We start from the raw sequence: 26,638 nt of genomic DNA, 5'->3' as shown, positions 1-26,638 counted from the left end.
CAAACGATAAGCAAGTACATAAAATGATATATGGTTTATATATACATAACAAACATAAGAATTCACAAGGTTTTATATCTATCAGTTGTTCAACATATTCGAAAATGTTGGAAAAATAATTAACTCAGGCCGAAGCGGCCTTCGTTAATTATTTTTACCAACATTTTCTCACCCTCGTTATATATTCCACCATAATGCACGCACATATGTTGATTATTTCTTAAATATATTTATATATATGAAACAAACTGACTGATAAATTAAAATGACTGAAAATATATAATTTTACTAGAACCAGCTATCTGGTTTTATTCAACTTTTCCGATGCTCTTCGTCAATTATCAAACATGATTATTTTGAAGAAAAAAATAATGTATATATCGTTTGTGATTAAACCTTTTCTTTAATTATTGTTGTGCTTGGTATTTGTGTAACACCAATCACCATAATATACTTATGCCGAAGGATTTTTTTTCATAAATCTTTTCGCGTTAAAATGAGATAAGCTACACATGGTTTAACAGCACAGTTTTCAAAATAAATTTCGTACTTCATGCAAGTATGATTTTTCACGCAGAGATTGAAAACACAAATATAGTTGTCAAATCATTAAGCAGATGAATATATCATAGTAATCACAGATCTGATGAGGTGACAGAATCGCTTAAGACATACAATGAGACCATTTTACGGCTTTAGTATGAATGTTATATGCTCTAGCTTTCTCTTTCGAAATTATATAATGACGATTGAAAATCAACATCTCTGCCATCGTTCTAGTAAAAATAAACATCGCTATATCAAGTTCAACAAAAGAACTAGATAGCATCGCCTAAAAACATCACCAGAAGCATTACATTAGCAATGTTTTAAGGATACTTAACCCAGTCTGTAAAACATTAAACAGTTCATCGGAAGTTCTTTACACACAGTAATCTCCGCTTAATGTCTTTTATGATACAAGTGTAGGATAACTGACAAGGATAATTCTATGGCAAGGTAGCTCACTTGATTTGAGCGAAATCATAATAATATACATGTATATCTATGCAACATTGTTATATCAATCTTCAAAGTTTGCAACCAGAGCTGTTTTAATTTATTTTAAAGTCGAAATCATATCCAAAGCAAAGACTTTGTATATATGTAACCTAGACATGTTTCCTACTGCGGAACTTTAGAAAAGAATAAAAGTGTCACGGAAAAGAAAGTAGCACGTTGTTCTTCACTTTAATTTATGAATGATAATTTCCAATAAAAATGGTATCAATTGAAGTATATGTCCGTTACACAATTATCACTATGTATGCGAATTATGGCTCGGTATAGTCCCTCAGATATATATACAATGCACTAGCGGACCACTCTTTATTACAAGTCGACAACGTTGTATCTTATATTGGGGAGTGCGTGGTTCACAGTTCACCAACGTCTATTAACTCCAATTATGGGGTACTACAAACTTTCGCCATTTTTTCTCCAAGTTGTATTAACATATACATATAAGATATAGTTGGAGAGGGGACTGAGTAGTTCGTAAGTAAAGTTAAATATTTAAAATTAAGCATATTTGTACAGCATACACTTTATACTCTTTAGGCTAAGTTGCTCATGCAGATTTAAAGCGCTGGTTGGGATTAGTTACTCACATGCCAACCTTAACCTACCTCGACTGGAGTAAAATAATAGTATTGGTTGGTTATTACAGTATATATGATGTAGGTGTAAAGTAGAACGAAGTAAAACCCAAACAATATAGCAAAATAAATATGCACAACCTACATTAACATATCGCCCTTTTCTGCTAACGTTTGAGATCCAAAAAGATGGTACAGCGGTATACGCTCTGGTTATAGGTAACCATGATGTTTTTTCTAATGAGGTCCAAAGTACGTGAGCTCGAAGATGTAGTGATCGCCATCTACTGGGTAGGTTTTAGCAACACCTGAAATAGCAATAATACAGAGTGTAACAGCATAGAGGATTACTATTGAAGGATAAAATACACATAACACAACAAAGTCATCTAGTGTCTTAGGTACGTAAATGATGAAAACAAAAGTTGTGATATCTTGATCATTGATGTTATCTAGAAACTTGTATGGGATGGTTGTACTGTTCATATGAACGGCTTTAATGACATGCACTCAATTAGCGTGTGAAATATTTAAGACAGTTTTGTCTACATGAATAACCAAAGTTTCGCTAGATAGATACATTACATTTAAATAAAAATAGAACAAACTTTTGAAGTTTTCTATATTTGTTTTCCAAACACGGGGAAGCAGTCGTAAAGACAAAAGACAAGATGTATCATGAACTACGGTGCCTGTATTTTCTGGCACGGAACTTTGGAGGTGCTTACCTTGTTGTAGGGTTGTGTCTGGAGCCGTCATAATCATCCAGTACATGTTGGTTTCATTTCTCGTTATGCCATCGATCGTTACAACACTCGGTCCAAAACTTGTTTGAGCAGTGTCAAAGCTAGAGAGTCAACAAAACAGAATATCATTCGCTAGATTTGAATCGTTTGAACACAATTATATGAGACATGCTTATTTATTTCTTGGTTTATGTTCTATTTATTCGCTATCATGTAATAAAACTATTCAAACAACATATAACAACAAGAACAAACATGTTGATGTTGTTACAGAAGCTTGCCTGACACATGTGTGTGATGAAGCTTGCCTGACACATGTGTGTGATGAAGCTTGCATGACACATGTGTGTGATGAAGCTTAAATGGGAGTTTTTTTACGCTGTGCCAATTTGGGTTATTATCAATGTCGTTTGTCGCACATCTTAACAAATCAGCTCACGGATGAAAAAAAGAAGGATGTGGAATTCGATTGAAAACAAGAAACTAACATCAATGATGATTTCCTTAACACTGATGATTTGTTCGGAGTTTACTTCACAATATATTTTTGATTGTTAATGAGGATTTAGTTAACAGTGAAAGTTGGGATGATAATGCTGATTAAATAAAATCATTTTATAAATGAGGATTTTATTACCGATGACATTTTGATTAAAAATAACGTTTTGATGAAGAGATATGTTTGAACAAAGAAACGTGTTACTATTTATAGGACTTGACTGACAGTGAGGTTTCGGTGACATTATATAAGTAAAAGTGAGATTTTCTTCACATTACGGATTTGACTTTGACCCTGGACTGAGGAGCTATGGTTATGTCTATCCTTACATACGCTCACTAATAAACCACATCCAAAGAATAGTAAACGATCATTGTAGTATTATACATGTGTTAACGTGAAATACCAATGTATGAAGGACAGCAAAAGACATATACAGTTAGTATGTTTCCTTAGTAAGGTATAAATAATGACCAGCCATTTCTAAACCTCCTCCATAGACAGTTTGATATAGTGTTCCGAGAGCGAGGGGACTTTAGCGGGTATGGTGTCAGATACATGTAGGTGTTAAACACGTCATATGATGTGTTAATTGATCACTTTTTTATGAATACTTTTTTTGTTTTTTGTTTATGGCTAGAGCACCTGAAGGTAGAAGAGGGTTGGTCCTGGAGGGCTGTCATAACCTGTAGAAGAGTGGGCTTTGTTGGAACGGACACGTGTGCGTTCCATTGTTTCGTGATGTTGGTCAGGATATAGTCCTTCATTGTAATTGTGATACTCAGCATCCTCATTTCGGTAGATGGGTTCTGTTTTCCGGCTACAATTACATAAATCATATAACGAAAACTTACCACGGTTATCATAAAAGAAATAACTCCAAAAATATTATTTAATTTGGTTTGTACATGTACTTAATGTTGTAGACTCTAGCCCAAAAGTTTCCCATTGTGTATCGGCCCAGTACTGTACGGTCTGTTTTGTTCAGGGTTTAACGCCCATTCAACAGCTAAGGTCATATAACAACGGATGCCTTGGAAGATGTCTCATAAAATCCCAGTGTGAAGGACGACCACTGTTGGTGATCATCGGGCACATTATCATTATCCTAATTAGCCACTTAATATTACAATAGGTTTACGTAAACCTGACCTTAGACCTTCTACAATAGGTACATTTATTTAACAAACCACTGTCTCGATCATAGACAGACTACTCAAGTTACTAACTTTTAACCCTTGTTTGGCAGAATAGTGTAATAACTGAATATCATACACAGTAAGTTACGAATATTATTATTATTGGCCGTTAATCAAGAATGGTAGAAATATCTTCACATTTGACGAGGTCCATTATGGTAGAAATGTCACTTTTACTGACCACTAGACCCCGGATGTTATTATTACTATTTGTTACTTACTATAAATATCAGTATGTCTAATATGTAATAATCACCATTTATTAATCCAAACCGAAAGTAAAAATACCACGTGATCAGCTGGTCAATACAAAAGTGGATCACATGGTACATTCAACAATCGAAATAATTTTACTGATGGCTAAAAATCGTCTATTTCCGTTTCGTTTGAAACCCAACGGTGTTTTGTAACAGCCCAATTGTGAAGCAAAGACACAGTATTGTAGGAAAACTGCTGTTACCTATCACTGGACCCACCTACTAATAATAACGACAAAACAGAAGCAATCCTGTTATCAACATGTTTTAAAACACATATCCTAGACTTACGAACAGGTGGATGGATTTCGATGTCTAGGTAAGACATGTCCGCAAGTGCTGGCAGGATTTGGGAAGCAGCCAATCCATACTTCATTGTCTCCTTGACTAAATAAATTGATATTTTATTTCATTTTATTTTATTTTATCAATACAAAATGAGGAAATATTATTTAAATGAAAACATAATTTTTCTCTGCCTTTTAAAATAAATATTCAAAAGATAATTCTTAATAATGCAAAATCTGACGTCATAAACAGAGACCCCGACCCACCATGTTTAGTGATTTAGAGGCTGTGAGGCACTCCCGCTATTTGATACAGTGCCATTTTCTTCATTTCAAAAAACAAAATGAAGTAATCAACATTCCCGGTTGAACAGCGTTTAGAATTAACGAGTATTACAGAACATGTCAACATTTCCACATGTGAGACAGAGGAAAACCACTAAAAGCTACCGTGCCGTAAACATTCGCTCTTTTTTCCTATTGGCTGGATGACACTAGTTATGTTCCTCCTTCACTTAGAAAGCAAACTTTCAATCAATAACACACTCAGGATGAGAAACATGTCAGAGATATAAAACATAAAGGAATCAAATCATATTTGCTTATGTGCCGTAAAGAATTTCATATTCAATATAATGTGACGCATGCGTTGACACCTACGATGTAATGTAGACGTCCCTGCTAAAACGTGGTCGACTAATTAGGCAGACAGAATCGGCGAGACAGACGAAAAAGCTGGAAGCCGATTGAGAGTGCAATAAAGCGAAAGTATACAAGATGATGTCTTACATCGATGGGATGCGCTGAAGGAGTAAAAATGGTTCGTCCACCACTATTAAGCTTCAAGGCTTTAACTTTACAACACTCGACACGTTTATTGTGTAAATATTATAACTGACTTAGTTGATGGCATAGTCCCCATTCGTTGGATTCTACTCTCGTGACATCTCGTGAAATCGCGTATGCATGACAATGACGTAAACATGGCTTCATTCCTGCTTTTAGTATACTGAATAGCAGGCGGGAAAAGGCTACGACGTTGATACTTGACATAAATATAAACCATTAGTATTTTTAATCTTTTCATACAAATATACTTATAACTATAATGGAATTGTATTACTTCAATTTCCATCACAATTTTTCCGACAGATTTCACCACGGTAACTTTGAAATACTTTTGAACAACAATTATTTCCAAAGAAGAGAAGGGCGTACTTTCTTAATTATGATAAGCAATGAAACATCTTTTTATTGATTTATTTATATCTATTTATTCAAAAAGGTATTTGACGGAATGCTAAATGTTGATTAGTTACACAGATAATAGGCATTCCCTCAATTCTTCAGTGCAAACTTCGACATTTTATCTATGGCTAAAGTCATGACTCTTAATAATAATGGTGCGATATCAAAGCTAATGAAACACACTTTATATCATTACACATGTCATGTCCCGTGAAAATTGCGTAAGTTATGTCAGATTTGCTAAATTTCTTTTCATCTCAAAAATATTTATTATAATCAATCCACAATTTATTCCACTCAAAGATTGTCTCCTTTTTGCCTTCTCTAAATTATTGCAATAACAATAGTTGTAACTTACCATCGAGTTTAAGCATGATGCCCATTTTCGCCTTGCTGATTTGATTCGCGTAAGATGCATTTTTGGTAGAGATCAACGCCTGTAAAGATTGAAACGCGTAGAAAATAATTATGAGAAATAGGGAAACTGATTTGGTTGTTTGTCGATATGTTTTATTTTAACATAGCACTATGACTCAATAAAACAGCATAACTCAACTGAATGGGGAAAAGATGTTATTAAAAATCCATTCTACTCTGTATACCTTTCTTAATTACATTATAATAAGAAGTGCTGCATTGATGGTTTTCTCATTCTTTCCATTTGATTAGTATGATATATTCGTTTTTTTCTCTCACTTGACAACCTCCTCGTTTTGGCCTTCTTTATCTCTAATTAGGTTACCTATAATTGTATACCAGTAGATCGTCTTACATCTGTCGTTAGAACGTCACGATGCATATTGTATATAGTGTTCTACATTTGTGGTCAGAGCAACACGGTACATATTGTATATAGTGTTTTACTTTTGTGGTCAGAACAGCACGGTACATATTGCATATAGTGTTCCACCTCTGTGGTCAGAACAGCACGGTACATATTATATATAGTGTTCCACCATTGTGGTCAGAACAGCACGGTACATATTGTATATAGTGCCCTACCTATGTGGTCAGAATAACACGGTACATATTGTATATAGTGTCTTACTTTTGTGGTCAGAACAACAAGGTACATATTGTATATAGTGTTCTAACTTTGTGGTCAGAACAGCACGGTACATCTTGTATATAGTTCCCTACCTATGTGGTCAGAATAACACGGTACATATTGTATATAGTGTTTTATTTTTGTGGTCGGAACAACACGATACATATGGTATAGAGTGTTTTACTTTTGTGGTCAGAATAACACGGTACATATTGTATATAGTGTTTTATTTTTGTGGTCGGAACAACACGATACATATTGTATAGAGTGTTTTACTTTTGTGGTCAGAACAGCACGGTACATATTGTATATAGTGTTCTACCTTTGTGGTCGGAGCAACACGGTACATATTGTATATAGTGTTCTACCTTTGTGGTCAGAAAAACACGGTACATATTGTATATAGTGTTCCACCTTTGTGGTCAGAACAGCACGGTACATATTATATATAGTGTTCCACCTTTGTGGTCAGAACAGCACGGTACATATTGTATATAGTGCCCTACCTATGTGGTCAGAATAACACGGTACATATTGTATAAAGTGTTTTACTTTTGTGGTCAGAACAACACGGTACATATTATATATAGTGTTTTACTTTTGTGGTCAGAACAACACGGTACATATTGTATAGAGTGTTTTATCTTTGTGGTCAGAACAGCACGGTACATATTGTATATAGTGTTTTACTTTTGTGGTCAGAACAACACGGTACATATTGTATAGAGTGTCCTGCCTTTATGGTCATAACAACACGGTACATATTGTATAGAGTGTTTTATCTTTGTGGTCAGAACAGCACGGTACATATTGTATATAGTGTTCCAACTTTGTGGTCAGAACAACACGGTACATATTGAATATAGTGTTTTACTTTTGTAGTCAGAACAACACGGTACATATTGTATATAGTGCCCTACCTATGTGGTCAGAATAATACGGTACATATTGTATATGTTTTTTACTTTTGTGGCCGGACAACACGGTACATATTGTATATAGTGTTTTACTTTTGTGGTCAGAACAACACGGTACATATTGTATAGAGTGTTTTATCTTTGTGGTCAGAACAGCACGGTACATATTATATATAGTGTTCCACCTTTGTGGTCAGAACAGCACGGTACAAATTGTATATAGTGCCCTACCTATGTGGTCAGAATAACACGGTACATATTGTACATAGTGTCTTACTTTTGTGGTCAGAACAACACGGTACATATTATATATAGTGTTTTACTTTTGTGGTCAGAATAACACGGTACATATTGTATATAGTGTTTTATTTTCGTGGTCAGAACAACACGGTACATATTGTATATAGTATTTTACTTTTGTGGTCAGAACAGCACGGTACATATTGTATATAGTGTTCTACCTTTGTGGTCGGAGCAACACGGTACATATTGTATATAGTGTTCTACCTTTGTGGTCAGAAAAACACGGTACATATTGTATATAGTGTTCCACCTTTGTGGTCAGAACAGCATGGTACATATTATATATAGTGTTCCACCTTTGTGGTCAGAACAGCACGGTAGATATTGTACATAGTGCCCTACCTATGTGGTCAGAATAACACGGTACATATTGTATATAGTGTCTTACTTTTGTTGTCAGAACAACACGGTACATATTGTATATAGTGTTCTAACTTTGTGGTCAGAATAGCACGGTACATATTGTATATAGTTCCCTACCTATGTGGTCAGAATAACACGGTACATATTGTATATAGTGTTTTACTTTAGGGTCAGAACAGCACGGTACATATTGTATATAGTGTCCTGCCTTTATGGTCATAACAACACGTTACATATTGTATAGAGTGTTTTATCTTTGTAGTCAGAACAGCACGGTACATATTGTATATAGTGTTCTACCTTTGTGGTCAGAATAGCACGGTACATATTGTATATAGTTCCCGACCTATGTGGTCAGAATAACACGGTACATATTGTATATAGTGTTTTACTTTTGTGGTCAGAACAGCACGGTACATATTGTATATAGTGTTCTAACTTTGTGGTCATAACAACACGGTACATATTGTATATAGTGTTTTACTTTAGGGTCAGAACAGCACGGTACATATTGTATATAGCGTTTTACTATTATGGTCAGAATAACACGGTACATATTGTATATAGTGTTTTACTTTTGTGGTCAGAACAACACGATACATATTGTATATAGCGTTTTACTATTATGGTCAGAACAACACGGTCATATTGAATATAGTGTTTTACTTTTGTGGTCAGAACAACACGGTATATATTATATATAGTGCTCCACTTTTGTGGTCAGAATAACACGGTACATATTGTATAGAGTGTTTTACTTTTGTGGTCAGAACAACACGGTACATATTGTATACAGTGTTTTACCTTTGTGGTCAGAACAGCACGGTATATATTGCGTATAGTGTTCTACCTTTGTGGTCAGAACAACACGGTGCATATTATATATAGTTTTCTACCTTTGTGGTCAGGGTAACACGGTATATATTGTATAGAGTGTTTAGAAAAAAATGTATTGTATGTATCGTTGTATATGCATGGTCAGAACACGACAAACATATCGTATATAACGTCTTACCTGTGTGGTCAGAACAAGACTGTACATTTTGAAAGATTTTGCTTACCTATGTGGAAAAAACAGGACAGTTAGTTTTCAAAACTTTGTCTTACCTGTATGGTCAGAACATGCCAGTTCATATTGTAAGAATTTGCTTACCTGTGTTGTCAGAACAAGACAGTACATATTGTAAGAATTGTCTTACTTGTGTGGTCAGAACAAGACAGTACATATTGTAAGAATTGTCTAACCTGTTTTGTTGTACATTCTACCTGAACTGTGAAGAGCGCAAATCGCACTCTGCACTTAGCATCACCTTTAGTATGACAGTTTACCCTATGTAATCAGTACCAGAGTGTACAATTCTAGTATAACAGCTTACCAAATGTAATCAGTTCCAGAGTGTACACTTTTAGTATAACAGCTTACCAAATGTAATCAGTACCAGAAAAAACACATTTAGTATAGCAGCTTACCCTATGTAATCAGTACCAGAGTGTACACTTTTAGTATAACAGCTTACCAAATGTAATCAGTACCAAAGTGTACACATTTAGTATGACAGCTTACCCTATGTAATCAGTACCAGAGTTTACACTTTTAGAATGACAGCTTACCAGCTCAGTACCAGAGTAAAAGTAAAAGCTTTACCTGTAACCGGACTTAACATATTGCGGATGACATATTTACGTATGTTAACAGTACTGGAGATTACGCATTGAGTCCGACAACTTTACCTGTGCGGCTAGCCCGAGAGAGTACACATTGAGTGTGTTGTTTTCCTTTTGAATTTCCATCGATACATGATCAGCGGCGACCTGGGCAGCAGACGAGCAAGTTTCGGTTTTGAGGCACACACATGCCATAGTGATCATTGAGGCCTCATCTGTTAAACCGAACACTCAGGCGTTGTTTTATGTCATCTTACACATGTTTATCTTCATATAGTTATACAATATTCATAGCATAAATGTTCTTCGTAATTTGATAACATTTTTAAAGCATTCAAAGAGTGCATAATACATTTGTGATTAATGATTTTACCTAGCAACATGCTAAACACTCAGAACAACCAAACGGGTTTTTTTTATCTCTAGAACAGATAATTGAACTGCTAACAGTAAGATTGGATAAGGAAAAGCAACACTGTTTATCAAAATACCTGTTCCAAATGTATAGGTGCCCGGATGTGCTGTAAGGATGTCTTCATACAGACTGTCAAATGTCCTGTTATGCTGACACATTGCGAGGGCCATCCATGATAGGGCGAATCTGTTGATACGGAAGTAATCCACTGAGCTTTGAAGCTGTTTCTGAAGGATGTCCAACAGGTTGTCGGTACCGTAGTATGCGGTTGCGACCTCGTGTTGACATGCTACCACAATGGCACTAATGTACTGGGCCAACTTTCCACGTGACCAAACGTTATTGGAAAGCTCGGAATCACTGTAAAGTCAATTTCATAATAACATGATATTGTAACCAAGCTAAATTACTAGATATATGCAACAGCTATAGGGATTCATTAAATCATATCCTTTTATGGAGTTATTCTGTGATATCATCATTTCATCAAACATCACAAAAACATTGATATATCAAGTCAGTTATAAATCAAAAATTGTCTAAAGCAAGGACAATTGACAACGAATAACAAGAGAAATATATCAATTATTTACAAAAAGACCATTGAAAAAGTGCAAAAATGAATAAGACCAATTTTTCCGGAATGGTAAGCTTACAGATGCATTGTCAAAATACAATAAAACAGTAACTTTGATAGCAAAACGTACTTTTTTAGGGCTGCAAGGAGGTCTATATTCATGTTGGCGAGCTTGCCAAAGTACTCTGACTTATGTTCCTCGAACGCCTCCGGGTATCCTAGGGTCACGCCTATTATGGCCTCTGCAGTGTCCAGGCGATATGGGCTCCATTCTGGGGTCGACATCAGTGATACTAGAACGGACTCCTTTATTACTGTAGCCAGTAGTGTAAGTCATTTGTAGAAAAACAAAAAATGAAATATAATTAATTTATATAAAGAATTCCAAGCGTGTTTTAACCGACCTATTTGGCATTGTAATTACCATGATCCTACAGTCGATATTTATACAAGTATTCATTCTCCTACTTTGAAGTATAGACACATGAAAATTAAATACATTTACGGTTTAATGTTAATGGTATTTATTAGCAATTTTTTATATTGATGATTACTTTATGTTTTTAATTTTATTGTTTTAAATTCTACTGGTTTTTTCTTAGTATAGTAAATAAGACATGTTTATACGTACCTTTCATTCGGGATATTATATAGATGTCATCATCTTCTCTTGTGTTTTGTCGTCCTTCAACAAAAAAGGAAAATACCATAAAGCAGATATATTTGCATTGTTGGTTTTCAGTTGACTTCTGTCGCCTAACGGTAATGATCCCAAACTGGATAGATCCAGCATTTGGTAAACAGTATGTCTGACCTGTTACATAAAACCAGACTATTACAAAAATAATAAAATAGAGTTTTCGGAACATTTTTATTTAATGTTTATTCTTAACATTCATGAAACTCAGTTGCTTATAAACACAGTTTTTATCCTAAAATGCGCGGTAAAATGTTAAGAATGTGCATTTAAACGTCGCAATTATTTCTGACTATGGAATATTAAATTATTGTGAAAACGCGATTTAATTTTCCATTTTTATATTGAATCGCTGATCATTGATCCACACATAATCGTCGTTTGCAAATATATACTGTCGTAGGAAGGCATTAGCAATGCGGGTTTTTTCATGGTTCCCATACATCCAAGCACATCACATGATGTTCCAGATAGGTGCACTTCCGTACTAAGTAAACATGAACCATGGCTGACCACATACCTTCAACTTGATCCTTTATTGCTAAAATGTTTCACATACTTACAAGATACAGCATCATTTGGTAAAGCTTTAGCTAACCTGTCACAAATCTAGATATTCAATGTTGTCACATACCTACTAGATACATTATCATTGTTATGATTGTAACTAAGCCGACTATCACAAACACAGTAATACAATGTTGTCACACACCTACTAGATACACTATCAATGATATGACTATAACTAGGCCGACTGTCACAAATACAGTAATACAATGTTGTCACTTACCCGCTAGATACACTAGCAATGCTATGGTTGTAACTAGGCCGACTGTCACAAACACAGTAATACAATGTTGTCACTTACCTACTAGATACACTATAAATGCTATGGTTGTAACTATGCCGACTGTCACAAACACAGTAATACAATGTTGTCACACACCTACTAGATACACTATCAATGATATGACTATAACTAGGCCGACTGTCACAAATACAGTAATATAATGTTGTCACTTACCCGCTAGATACACTAGCAATGCTATGGTTGTAACTTGGCCGACTGTCACAAACACAGTAATACAATGTTGTCACTTACCTACAAGATACACTAGCAATAATATGGTTCTAACTAGGCCGACTGTCACGAACACAGTAATACAATGTTGTCACATACCTACTAGATACACTATAAATGCTATGGTTGTAACTAGGCCGACTGTCACAAACACAGTAATACAATGTTGTCACCTGCCCGCTAGATACACTATGAATGCTATGGTTGTAACTAGGCCCACTGTCACAAACACAGTTATACAATGTTGTCACACACCCCCTAGATACACTATCAATGCGATGGTTATAACTAGGTCGACTGTTACAAACACAGTAACACAATGTTGTAACATCCCTACAAGATACACCAGCAATACTATGGTTATAACTAGGTCGACTGTTAGAAACACAGAAATACAATGGTGTCACATACCTACTAGATCCACTATAAATGCTATGGTTGTAACTAGGCCTACTGTCACAAACACAGTTATACAATGTTGTCACACACCCACTAGATACACTATCAATGCTATGGTTATAACTAGGTCGACTGTTACAAACACAGAAATACAATGTTGTCAAATATCTACTAGATTAACTATCATTGTTAAGGCTATTACTAGGCCGACTGTCACAAACAAAGTAATACAATGTTGTAACATACCTACAAGATACACTAGCAATACTATGGTTATAACTAGGCCGACTATCACAAACACAGAAATACAATGTTGTCAAATACCTACTAGATTAACTATCATTGTTAAGGCTATAACAAGGCCGACTGGCACAAACACAGTAATACAATGGTGTCACATACCTACTTAATACACTATCAATGCTGGGTTATAACAAGGCCGACTGTCACAAACACAGTACTACAATGGTGTCACATACCTACTAGATACACTAGCAATGCTCTGATTATAACTAGGCCGACTGTCACAAACACAGTTATACAATGTTGTCACTTACCCGCTAGATACACTATCAATGCTATGGTTGTAACTAGGCCGACTCTCACAAACACAGTAATACAAAGTTGTCACTTACCCGCTAGATACACTCTCAATGCTATGGTTGTAACTAGGGCGACTGTCACAAACACAGTAATAAAATGTTGTCACTTACCTACTGGATACACTATCAATGATATGGTTGAACCTAGGCCGACTGTCACAAATGCAGTAATACAATGTTGTAACTTACCCGCTAGATACACTCTCAATGCTATGGTTGTAACTATGCCGACTGTCACAAACAGAGTAATACAATGTTGTCACTTCCCCGCTAGATTCACTATCAATGCTATGGTTATAACAAGGCCGACTGTCGCAATCACAGTACTACAATGGTGTCACATACCTACTTAATACACTATCAATGCTGTGGTTGTAACTAGGCCGACTGTCGCAAACGCAGTAATACAATGTTGTCCCTTTCCCGCTAGATACCCTATCAATGCTATGGTTATAACTAGGACGACTGTCACAAACACAGTACTACAATGGTGTCACATACCTACTTAATACACTATCAATGCTGTGGTTGTAACTAGGCCGACGATATTCAATGTTGTCACATACCTACTAGATGCACTAGCAATGCTCTGATTATAACTAGGCCGACTGTCGCAAACGCAGTAATACAATGTTGTCACTAACCTACTAGATACACTAGCAATGATATGGTTGTAACTAGGCCAACTGTCAAAAACACAGTAATACAATGTTGTCTCTTACCTACTAGATACACTAGCAATGAGATGGTTGTAACTAGGCCGCCTGTCACAAACACAGTAAAACAATGTTGTCACTTACCTACTAGATAAACTATCAATGCTATGGTTGTAACTAGGCCGACTCTCACAAACACAGTAATAGAATGTTGTCACTTACCCGCTAGATACACTAGCAATGAGATGGTTGTAACTAGGCCGCCTGTCACAAACACAGTAATCCAATGTTGTCACTTACCTCCTAGATACACTATCAATGATATGGTTGAACCTAGGCCGACTGTCACAAATGCAGTAATACAATGTTGTCACTTACCCGCTAGATACACTATCATTCCTATGGCTATAGCTATGGCTACAGTCACAATCAGGATGAGCACAACTGTATCTCGTACAGTTTGTTTCTTCACCTCTGCAAAACAACAAATCATACATACGCATAAATTTATTTTGATAAGTACATTTATATGTTAATAACATATTGTCAATATATTTGCCTCAAAGGTATTTGTAATTTAAAAAAAATGACATTTTTATTTTTATGAGATTCAACTATATGAAATATTCGCATCAAAGGGATTGGTATTTTTTTATTATTTTTTTTGCAGTTCTATACAGCACTGACAAGCATACCACCAGAAGTCATAAAATTGTTAAATTTTACGTTCCCCAATCAGCAAACACCTTTAAATAACGTCTAAGGGAGTAAAACTTGTTTTCCAAAGGATACAAAATATGCATTTTTACAAAGTTATAATCCTCATTTGATTGAGAAATCCTCTATATATTTTTCATAATTGCAAGTCTAATGATGTATTGTATTACAATTCATTCTTATATTAAGGTATAGATAGGGAATGTGGGCATCCTACCTTCTTGTTTCGGATGAACCATTTTGCCGTTTTCGATGTGTTTTGTTTCGTCCATGGTTTTCCTTTCGCTGAATCAAATCTACAAATAAATAAATACTTCTTATCAGATAATGATAATGTCGATAACATTATATTGTTGTTTAGGTTAGTTAGGTAAACATAATCTGTATCTACCGTAATTATTGTCAGCAGGTGGTAAACCAGATTATCAATACCTACAAGTATGATTACCATGGTTACTGTTGATATGTATAGACCTTCTATTGCTATTTTGTCAACAGGTAAGTTTTCATCAGTTCAACGACCTGAGAGCGGCTAGGCTTGGGAACATCCATGTCTTGTAACTGACTTTAACAGTTTGTTCGCTCAGCCTCCTCTAATCAAGTTAATCCATCTAGTGGTTGAGGAGAATTTTACTAAACATTCGCTGTCCCTGGAATAGGACTAGTAATATTTATTTCTCTCCTATATATTACTATAACAATAGGCCCAGATGTATACCTGTCAGGCTATTACACTCCTAAGAGGCATTTACACTCATAATAATAATCTTACTATAGGCCCAGAGACTTTTCTCGTCTACGTTCTACTCCTTAAGAAAAGCAAGAAGATTTACACACATACATTTTACTCTTACAATAGGCAAAGTGCCTTTTTACGCCAGTCTATTACGTCTAACAACATGGCAGGTTTCAAGCAAACCTATTATTGCTAACAACAGGCCAATTGTCTTTTCACTTAAGGTTATTATTCCTACAACAATAGACCAAGTGTCTCTTCAAGCAAGGCTTTTATTCCTACCAATAAGACAATTCTCTTTTCACTCAAGTCTTTAACTCCTGGAAATAAGTGTTTTTTCACTCCAGTTTATTATTCCTAAACGTTAGGCATGTATCTTTTCACACAAGTTTTATATTCTTTACAGTGGCCAAGTGTCTGTTACAATTAGAAGTAGACAAGTGTCTTTTCACGCCTGTCTTTTATTCATAACAATAGGCGAAGTGTCTTTTCAAGCAATCCTTTTATTCCTAATAATAGGCAAAGTGTCTTTTTACTCCAGTTAATTACTCCAAACAATAGGCCAAATGTCTTTTCACTACATTCTATTATTCCTAATAGGCGAAGTAGTTTCTTTTCAAGCAAGCCTTTATTCCTAGTCATAAGCAAAGTGTCTTTTCACTCCAGTTTATTATTCCTAGCAATAGGCCAATTGTTTTTTAACGCCTGTCAATTATTCCTTACAACAAGACAAGTGTCTTCAATGCCTGTTCACTACTCCTCACTATAAGCCCGAATACTCTACACACATAGCTTCTACTCTGACAATTTGATAAGTTTTTAATTCGGATGTTATCTTCAAAAATCTTATTTAAACACACATAATAACTTTTATGACAATTTAAGAGTAGGAACGAAAATAACCTTACAAACCTTCCAATCAAACACACCTGATTCGAACTTAAAATCGGCGGTGAAGCTAGGGCGAAATATGACACGGACCATTGAAACAGGTAAACATATAGCAAGACAAGGAAGCCGTTTTTCCTTACATACGTTTAAAGTGATACAGATTGTGTTTGCTATCCAGACCGTAGAGCAACACACTTATAAAATTACCTAGCTTTGTAAAAGGGCGTTTAATCTGTCTTACACATCAGGTGCAGGGTAATGATTTCTGTCTGATGGGTTGCTACGTCCTTGTTTGAGATCAACTGTATTCCTTTTTAGGAACAGAGACTGGATGGTCGGTGAATGCGTAATGCATTTCGTGTCACTCTCGTACAAAGAACGGCTTTTAGATGTTATTTTATGAATGACGATCAGATAAAGGCATGGTTTGGAAAAATTGACAGAGCGCGAAGGCTGCCTAGGTGAGTAGCTGCCTAGCTGCCTATACGCTGGAACGCAGGTGAATCCCCAAAAGTTTCAAAAACAAAAACAAAACCGCTGCTTGTTGTACTCCATTGCCCCTACCAATGCCCTGCCCTGGACCCGCTCCTTGATGAATCCACTACGAAAAAGGACTAACTATGCTCATGACAATATCAAGACTCAACATAAAAATAGATTGATATAGTCTAGTTGAATCGTACTGACATGTCAACTGTGAAGACAGAAAGGGCTATTATCAGTATTATACAAAGCCCATAGCTTGAGGTTGTAGCCATGTTGTATGCAAGGCTGTATTGACTTTTGTGCATATACCGCTTAGTGTACATGGGCTTTTGGGGTATAAAATAGAGGAAGTTTGTAAACACATGTGTAAACTTCCGTGACATTCAGAAAAGAAATAAAGTCTGTTAAGGAGGCTCCACCCTTTCGCAATTAACCAGCCGAATTCAATGAAAGTTTCACATTATGGTTATGTCACTCTGTAGAGATGATTTAATGAAAATCTAAGCATTTCGATAAACTTGGGATTATTTTGTAAAAAGTACCGAAAAGTTGATTTTTTGTCAAATTCAACACTTTCACATTTTGCACGTGATACGTACAGGTGAGGTCGGTAAACAAAACACATCAGTCTGCATTCCATGCGCCTCATATACGACCTTCTTGAAGTCGCCTGATCGTATGTCAGTGTTTCCCTGTGAGTTAATTAATATCTTTGTATCATAAGCATTATTTATGAAGTACGTGTGATTACACATGATTTCCAAGTTATTAGTAAGTCTCGATATCGGGTGTTGACATATCATCGTCACGCACGTGTACTATTGCTTACCCGGTGTTACTATAATTTACACTACGGTAATGGGATACCCGATACGCAAAACGGAAATGAAGACACGAAAATACGACAAGAAAAACATGTGTATTACGAAGGGTGGGAAGTCTTTAATCGGTGACAATCTGAAAAGAAATAAAGTCTGTTGATCGGTGACGTCAAACATTCTATCAAATTCAATCTATAGTAACAGTGACCTAGTTTCTAAGCTTGAAACGCGACGTCGTACAATGATGATGTTTGTGAAAACGTGATTGAAGTTTTGTGACAATTGGATAAGAAATGAAGTCTGTAGAGCGGTGATGCCGTTTAGAACACCTAAGAACGTACGGACAGAAACCTGTGTACAATTTACCCTCAACCACTCGTCGCGCGGGTATTATAATGGTTATTTGTATTATTGAATGAAAAAAGACAGTTCATAGTCACACGTAATAAATATGTATGTATTAAGCAAAACACAGCGTAGCGATGTAATTTTGGTCTTACGGTCTGATTTAAAGTACACATGTTTTTCCGGAATTTAGGTGTGGTCGTAAAACCCAACATAATCAGGGTTATTCCTTGGTTACATATTACAATATAAGTTCACTGTCAGTTCTCAACACATGATGCACTTTTTCAAGTCAAATAGTATAAGGGGGGAAACGCATTTATTGTTCTGAGTAAAGTCTATGCTATAGAGATACCCTTAAAACAAACAATATGAGGCAGTTATCGGTTCAGATAGAGAAGTTTAAAGGAGGTTTCGTTGTAGATGAGTTCCCCTTTCAGGGCCTCCTGACCACGTATTTACATTTAAACATACGTACTGAAACCGGATTCCATGTACGGTGCGATATAGCTCAACAGGTAATACATATGCATCTACACAATAGCAAAATGACTCAAACCCTTGTGTGTGTCAGACGTTTCCCCATCCTGCTATTTAAAAAAGAAGAATTGTCCAACCTTTTGACTGCCATATATAGTAGTTGTTCAAGCATCGCTTTATACAACGGACATATGTAAACGAAATGTAATGAAAAAACTTTGGACTTAAAAATGTGTTCCCAATGTCTTCGTATTTCTTGCTTGTAAAGTGTATAACTAGAGTATTTGCGTACTCTGTTCTTTGCGACACTTTTTGGTATTCTAGTAGTGTAGAGTTAATTTAAAATAAATATGATAATGCTTTAGAGCTGAAAATTGAAAATCAGGTAAATAGGTTAATGTCTAGTTTAACCAATTTGTGTAAAATCTAAGAACTGATAGATTATTTCTTACCTAAGTCTGGCACACCTTCCTCTAGCTTTCTCTGTGAACGTATACAGGTAAGCATGATGTGACTCCTGATTAAAAATCACAGAAGCACGACAAAAAACCTTTTCAATAGAATACCTCAAGCGTTCATGATTTGAAACATGCAGATGCAGCATTGCTGACAAGATTACGTAAACACCAGGTAGTGCGTCATGTGAGAAATATTACTGCAACCTGATTTTCAACAGACTCCATAAAAAAGCAAAAGTTACGTCAAGGCTATTTTCACCTAGTGTAGTATTTAAGGATAAAATGCATGTTTAAAAAAATGTATGTTTATACAACATTTTTTTTCAAACGTGCGTGTCATAGTTAAATGCTTGTTAACAACTGGTAGATATTCCCAGAATATATGATACAGAAAATAGTCAGGTGACTGTATCAATGTGCTTTACATTTGTACCTTGAGACATTCGATTATCTATATCTATTGTATCGTATCTCTTTATAAAGAAGCACATGCATTGTGTACAAAAAACCAACGCCATTTTGCTGTTTTGATTGGAACACTAATTCATGGTACACGCATTCAAAAATAAAATGTGTATCTATTATGTTTAGGTGACGTATATCGTAGCTAGTTGGGTGTGACATGTAGACACAACAGCACATCATTTTTATTTTCACTGGCCCATTGCACCATGTGAAATATATCACTATATGTGTATTTGTCGAATTTATTTGGCAACAACATTATTTATTGTTAAACATAACGCGTATGCTTATCCCTGATTTGGTGAGTCGGGATGGACGTACCTGTCCCTTAGTACGTTACGACAATCGTCGATTTATCCCTGAGTTGGTGAGTCGTGATGGACGTACCTGTCCCTTAATACGTTACGACAATCGTCGATTCATCCCTGATTTGTTGAGTCGGGATGGACGTAAATGTTACTTAAAACGTTACGACAATCGTCTATTGTTATCGCGAATACTGCAATACACCACATACACGGAAGTTTAAAAATCTAGTCTGGCTGTAGATGTGTTCCCCTGTACATGGCCTCTTAACCTTTTGAATAATGCAATTCAGATCAACAGGCTGACTCAGACCTATGCATGTGTCAGGTATTTTATGACTTTCTGTATCATGTTGTAAGTTAAGACGTATGTTCAGTTATAGGATACAAGTGGAACATGCATTGCTTGGTACAGTGGATAAAATCAAAATAAAAGATATCTATGGGGGAACACTGCGTACGATACATCTTAAAATATAATCGGTTGGAATGCTCAAAATTTTACAATTAACATGAGGAAACACAAATGTTAAAATAGCTCATTTTGGAAAACATAGGTATACAAAGATTTAAAACTGTAGAGGTATGTGTTACCTGTTTGTCTGTCGCACCAGCTGTATAACTCTCTGTTTTTTGTCTGGAACAACCGGCGGTATATCCCTCTCCCGTGTCTTACACAACCGCTGGTATAGTCTTCTCGTCTTACTTATACCAATCACCTGTATAGTCTCATCGTTTACCTTCCTATTGCACGCGATAGTTATTTGTAAAATCATGGAGGCGTAACAAAATACATTTTCAATAACAAAAAAGCAGGTCGGCCTGAATACACAGGAAACATCAATAACTAACGAAGTCCTCGGGGTAGTATTCGACAAAACGCTGAAGTTCAGTTAAACATATCGAAATACGTGTAGAAGCGAAAATAAACTACTTGGTATGTAAAGTTTAGATGGCAAATATTCATGATTTTGAAAGGGACGCCCGTTTCAAAATCATGAAGATTTGTCTTAATATCTAACCGATTTAGATGGCTATGCCACCAAATACAAAGTATATGAACACAAAGAAATGTTGTCAGTCTCCCTCTACCCCTACCTCTGGGACTAAGTGAAATGAAGTGTATTCATTTTCTGTGACCTTCAGCATCGAAGTTGTCGGATTATTTGAACGGGGCAGATTTTCAGCTGGTGACGGACCTTATACAGGGAAACAGTTGAAACGTCATGAAGATCACTTTCTATAAGATTATGTCGGAGTCAATCCTTGACTCCGATTGGCTGATATACACGGAAATGCCAAAATCGCCGTCTAAGACCAGAAAACACGTTGAGAAATATTGACAAACAAATGTTTGTATTGCTGAGTAAACCCGAAGTTACACCGGGTACCCCATGTGGAGAGTAAGGACGCAGTAGGGATCCGGAGCTCCAGTAGAGATTAGGGGCGCAGTAGGGATCCGGAGCTCCAGTAGAGAGTGGGGACGCAGTAGGGATCCGGAGCTCCAGTAGAGAATGGGGACGCAGTAGGGATCCGGAGCTCCAGTAGAGAGTAAGGACGCAGTAGGGATCCGGAGCTCCAGTAGAGAGTGGGGACGCTGTAGGGATCCGGAGCTCCAGTAGAGAGTAGGGACGCAGTAGGGATCCGGAGCTCCAGTAGAGAGTGGGGACGCAGTAGGGAGTCTCATGCTAACAAAGGATGTTAAACAGACAGAAATATTATAAGAACATCCAGAATATTTGAAGGAGAAATAGAACGGTAACTTTACCAGGGGTTTTTAATCTGATTACAGGATAAAGAACAGAGAAACAGGTTACGGACACATCAGACAATTGTTGGAAGGACAAATGAACATTCGCTGTGAGAGTTAAATGGGACTCTGTTCCGTTTACTTTGAAAGGTGTTTATTCAGCAAATGAACACGGTCCGTAGTGACGCACAAAGTAGTGGTAAATTACACAATAATAATTAGCATGAATTACGTTTAGAGACTAATCATAACATACAATTCTCTAAGAGTAACCAACGATTGGAATGATATATCATAGGACCTGTTAAGTTTAATATTCTTTTGATAAATTGCATAAAAATCCAACTGAACAATTTGTAGTACACCATGCACCTTCCATTAACCAATTCGGCTTGTGTATACCTACGACCGATTGGAAGCCGAAGGCTATTCAAACTTTAAAAATACACACATTTTTAGATAGTGTACGAAGGTAAATAAATAAAAAAAAAATCCATAAAGTGTCACACACAGTTGTCGTATCTACGATCGTAGTGTCAACAAACCATAAAATGGAAAAGGTTATTATTACGACGACCTGTTTATGCCTTGAGCGTAACACACACAGACACACACACATACAGAAAGGAAATCGAATCGTACCTTAAATAATAGAGGTATGGAAAGCTGAAATGAAATTCCTCGCAGAAGGTTAAGCAATTTTACATCATTTCTACTTGATAAACAATTTTTCCGTATGTTTTTTAGTGTTTTGTTTTTGTTGATGCAATATGCAATATGAATTAAAAGAAGCTTATTCTACCCTCCTCCCATGAAATAAGTTCCCCCTAGTTCAATGTAAAGTTTGGAGTGTGCTTTACATCTACAGAGTCATTCCATAGTTCAAGCAGCATCTAGTTTATCTGAAAGGAACGATTTAAATGATACACTAACATTCCATAGTAGGCCTTATATAAACAATCATACATATATTCATCGTTAAGTTTCACTCTGTCAACAGAGGTTTAATGTTCCTTACAGTGGTGTCTCTTGATACGCTTAATAATATAACTACACTGTATCAGCAGTTGTATGTGGTGACCCCCCATTTACCACCTTCATTACAAATGAGACATCGTGTTTAGAATTAGTATAACATGTTAACTGCTTAGACAACACATAGACGGATGGTGAGATGATCTGCTTGCATACATCCTAGTTCTAATGCATTGTATTTCCATCCTATAACATGGCCGATATATATACCTTTATTTTGAATATCATTTGTTAGATTGTGTGTTTATATTATGTTATTTGTATATAGTCGAATAAGATTTATATGACACACCTTATAGGTGTGATTCATGTGTATTGCGTTATTGTGTGATCGTACATGTAAATGTGCGATGCCCTTTACGCCTATCCCATCTGATTTTATTATTGAAGTTCGACTCGAAAGATCTTTTTTTTTATATAAAATAACATTCTTCAGAAACTATTGTTTTTATAACCAAATGCTTTTATTTGTCTTACATAATTTGAACTAACTATCAAATGGTTCATGAATTCACGACAATATCAGGGGCTTGTGAGAGTTATTTCCCTTTGACTGTTTAGTTACATAATTTTCGCCAGTGAACCAGTAGGCTACAGCAACACAGAGTTTGGTCTCCGAATATTCTCATCCTCCCTGTAACTTCAAGATCACATATCAAGACCACAATATAAAAATGTAATCGAACTCTAACTGCGAAGAGTGAGAAATGAAAAAATAATGTGATAAATTAATTGAATTGTGCAAGAAACCATTATATATATAGAGAGAGAGGATCTGACATATGAGTGTTCATGTAATATTGAATTTATTGAACGAGTTTATTAATTTCATATGAAATTAAACGAGTTTAATAAATTCAATGTTACATGAACACGAGTGTTAGATTCTATTTATTATATAATTCGAGAAACACTCTTTTTCTTGACACGTCTCCTCTGTATAAATTGTACCGATGGCTGACGAAAGGACGCATTACATGCATTTTGTTTGAGCTCACTGCGCCACAAAAAATAGTTTCAGAAACTTCTTCCCGAGAACCTTTTCAATGAACAAACAATCATTTAGGTTTTCTTCATCAACCAATGTTTTAATAATTATCATAACAACATTAATAATCATTTTTATATGAAAACCATTCAACTAATTGGCGTTTACGAAAATAGCAGTGACGTCACATATTTGGCACAACAGCGCGTGCACTGCCAAGGTAAAGGTCATCACAATACACATCGAGGTCTGCACTTTTTAAAAGTTTACAGGGACTGGAGTGATTGTCACTCTCTATAACACGGGCACGTTTCTTTGGAGGGTGTTGTTGGTGAATGTGAACATCGATGTTTCCGCCTGTCACTGAGCCAGAAAATGTGGAATCCGTCATGAAACTGGAACACTGCTGAGGTTGACCGGTTACACGTGTTCGCCATTGATTGTGTGTATGTCGGAGGAGTTCAAGTGGAATTTGAACATGCATGTGTTGAATTTGTGTGAAGCTAACACTCGTGTTTAAATAATGTTGAATTTATTAAACTCGTTGTTCATTTTATTCTCCCAGTGCCCCTGCCTCTGCTATCAATGCAAACAGAAACTCGGTCAGCCATTTTGTTTACAAACGAAGAAGTTGTAGTGCGTAGGAATATAACCTGTTTCCAACGGTGACAAGACTCATTTGCACGTTTATTGTACGTGTTATATCGTTTTTATTGAACAGCAATATTGCACGGAAATAGCCTGCATTATATATCAAATTAAAATATTGGTATACATAACAAAGCGCGTGAAATGACCTCTTTGTTGTTGTTTTTTAGAAAACGTTTATATAAAAATGTAATTCCAAATTTGTCTATCAAGATATTATAATGGACACAATGCCATCATAAAAAATGCCAGTCGAAGTAATTTTGTATGCCGTAAATAAATTTCATGATATGCTTACTGGATTTTATGAAAGGTGTATCGGATATAAACACACATTACCAGAAATGTTTAAACAGGATGAAATTCCATTAAAAATGAATTGTACGCTCATGAGCACATAAATCGAAAATCATTCGATTCTTTTGCTATTTAGTGTTGCATTTTAAACTTAAGATTTTTTGCTCTTTACAAATTTCAATCCAGAAATGAAATAGCGAATGTTCGTTCCCTAAGGATGAGTTGTATTCACTTAAACAAGGCCAACCAATCAAAATATAAAAAAAAAAATGTTTGGTTCCCTTAACAGTGCATAAAGTACAATGGAATGAAAGTATGAGGGAACGAACGATTTGTATGATCGAAAGGTGTTAAAAGTTCCATTGACAGCGCATAAAGTACAATGGAATGAAAGTATGAGGGAAAGAACGATTAGTATGATCGAAAGGTGTTAAAAGTTCCATTGACAGCGCATAAAGTATAATGGAACGAACGTTTAGTTCAATGCCAGTGCATAAAGAATAATGATTTATGAATGTATATCGATGTCGATACTGATTTGTTGGTTTATTCACTTATTTTTTGTGAACTCGGAATTTTATATTGTGATATTGTTCCTAGGACTTTCACGGTGATAGTATTAAACAAATATCTGAGATAGAAATGCAATTGTTTAGGTGATTCGCAAAGTATCGATTTTAGATTTAAGATTTTCACTGAATATCTAGAAAGGTAGTTAAATAAAGGTAGGTAATTAGTAGGTAAAACAAAATCTCCCAATTTATGATTGTGCCAAATCTTTTGCTTCTTTGCAGACAATAAAATATAAGGTAATGTTCTGTCTTTTACTCGTTCTGTTGTAGGAATGAAAGAATGGTATAGCGCGAAGTATCGCCAATTTTATAAACAAAAATGGTTTGGTGAAACGATACAATAGAAAACCTTTCAAAATGATAACACACCTTAGAAAAATACATTTCAGATCCTGGAATAGCAGTCCTTGGTGGCAGTACTTGAGTTTTGGTAGCATATTTCCACGTATGGCTTAACTTGAGCAGGGAAGGATCAGTGCTACCTCAATAGGCTGTACTGGATGCAGTGGAGTTCTACAATTCAGTCCTTATCTCGTAACATATTTCTGTCTCACTTCAACGGTTTTGACTTGACCGGATGTCGGTCATTTTTTTTCTTCTAGATTAAGGTACAAATGTTTGGTTTTATTTTGTTTAGTCTCCAATTAACAGCTAGGGTCATTTAAGGACGTGGGTCGAATCGACTTGATATATCAACAGCGTTTATAACTAATCGTTTTGGAGAGATATATTGTTTGGATAAGCCAAGTTAGCATTTTCGGAATATTCCTTACCTTCTCCTACAACAGATTCTCTGTTTTTACAAGCAGAACTGCTTTGTATTTCACAGTGAACGACCTGATGATACTAGTATGAAGGTATTGATTTTTTAATTACTACCAATATCTTAAATACAGAGCCCTTAATTATCATACACCTTTATTGAAAATCACTTTCCTGGTTTACAGTACATTATTACTGGATTACTTTTTCCTTCAAACATGCAAGCTGTTAATACTTTTTATAAGGATTCAAATTCCTGAAATAGTTTGCAAGTATTTTAATTATT

The 26,638-nt window shown here is 35.7% G+C and overlaps 1 protein-coding gene across 2 annotated transcripts; it reads right to left on the bottom strand.

Annotated features, from left to right (window-relative positions):
• Positions 1-425: 425 nt before the first annotated feature.
• Positions 426-21,162, bottom strand: LOC110445186 (gastric intrinsic factor-like). 2 transcript variants are annotated; one of them, XM_021489663.1, is made up of 12 exons: positions 20,895-21,162; positions 15,531-15,609; positions 14,975-15,070; positions 11,793-11,846; positions 11,292-11,475; positions 10,661-10,944; positions 10,236-10,384; positions 6,232-6,310; positions 4,630-4,725; positions 3,528-3,702; positions 2,366-2,484; positions 426-1,945 (listed from the first exon to the last, which is right to left on the bottom strand). In XM_021489663.1, the coding sequence occupies exons 2-12, from the start codon at positions 15,583-15,585 to the stop codon at positions 1,875-1,877; spliced, it is 1,362 nt and encodes a 453-aa protein (XP_021345338.1). In that variant the 5' UTR covers positions 15,586-15,609; positions 20,895-21,162; the 3' UTR covers positions 426-1,874. The 2 variants fall into 2 exon arrangements, with proteins under 2 accessions (XP_021345338.1, XP_021345337.1); XM_021489662.1 differs by lacking the exon at positions 20,895-21,162 and adding an exon at positions 19,525-19,623.
• Positions 21,163-26,638: the final 5,476 nt, after the last annotated feature.

This window comes from Mizuhopecten yessoensis, unplaced genomic scaffold, assembly GCF_002113885.1.
Source record: "Mizuhopecten yessoensis strain PY_sf001 unplaced genomic scaffold, ASM211388v2 scaffold2091, whole genome shotgun sequence".
Taxonomy (NCBI): domain Eukaryota; kingdom Metazoa; phylum Mollusca; class Bivalvia; order Pectinida; family Pectinidae; genus Mizuhopecten; species Mizuhopecten yessoensis.
This window is presented reverse-complemented; position numbering and strand designations above follow the sequence as displayed.

Bases quoted from the DNA above. Each gene is read 5' to 3' on its own strand.
- LOC110445186 (XM_021489663.1), bottom strand. From the start codon at position 15,585: ATGGACGAAACAAAACACATCGAAAACGGCAAAATGGTTCATCCGAAA. The intron at 10,385-10,660 runs GTATTTTGATAA...TCGGTTTAACAG, and splicing joins CACCTATACATTTGGAACAG to ATGAGGCCTCAATGATCACT. The intron at 3,703-4,629 runs GTAAGTCTAGGA...ATGTAATTGTAG, and splicing joins CGAAATCCATCCACCTGTTC to CCGGAAAACAGAACCCATCT.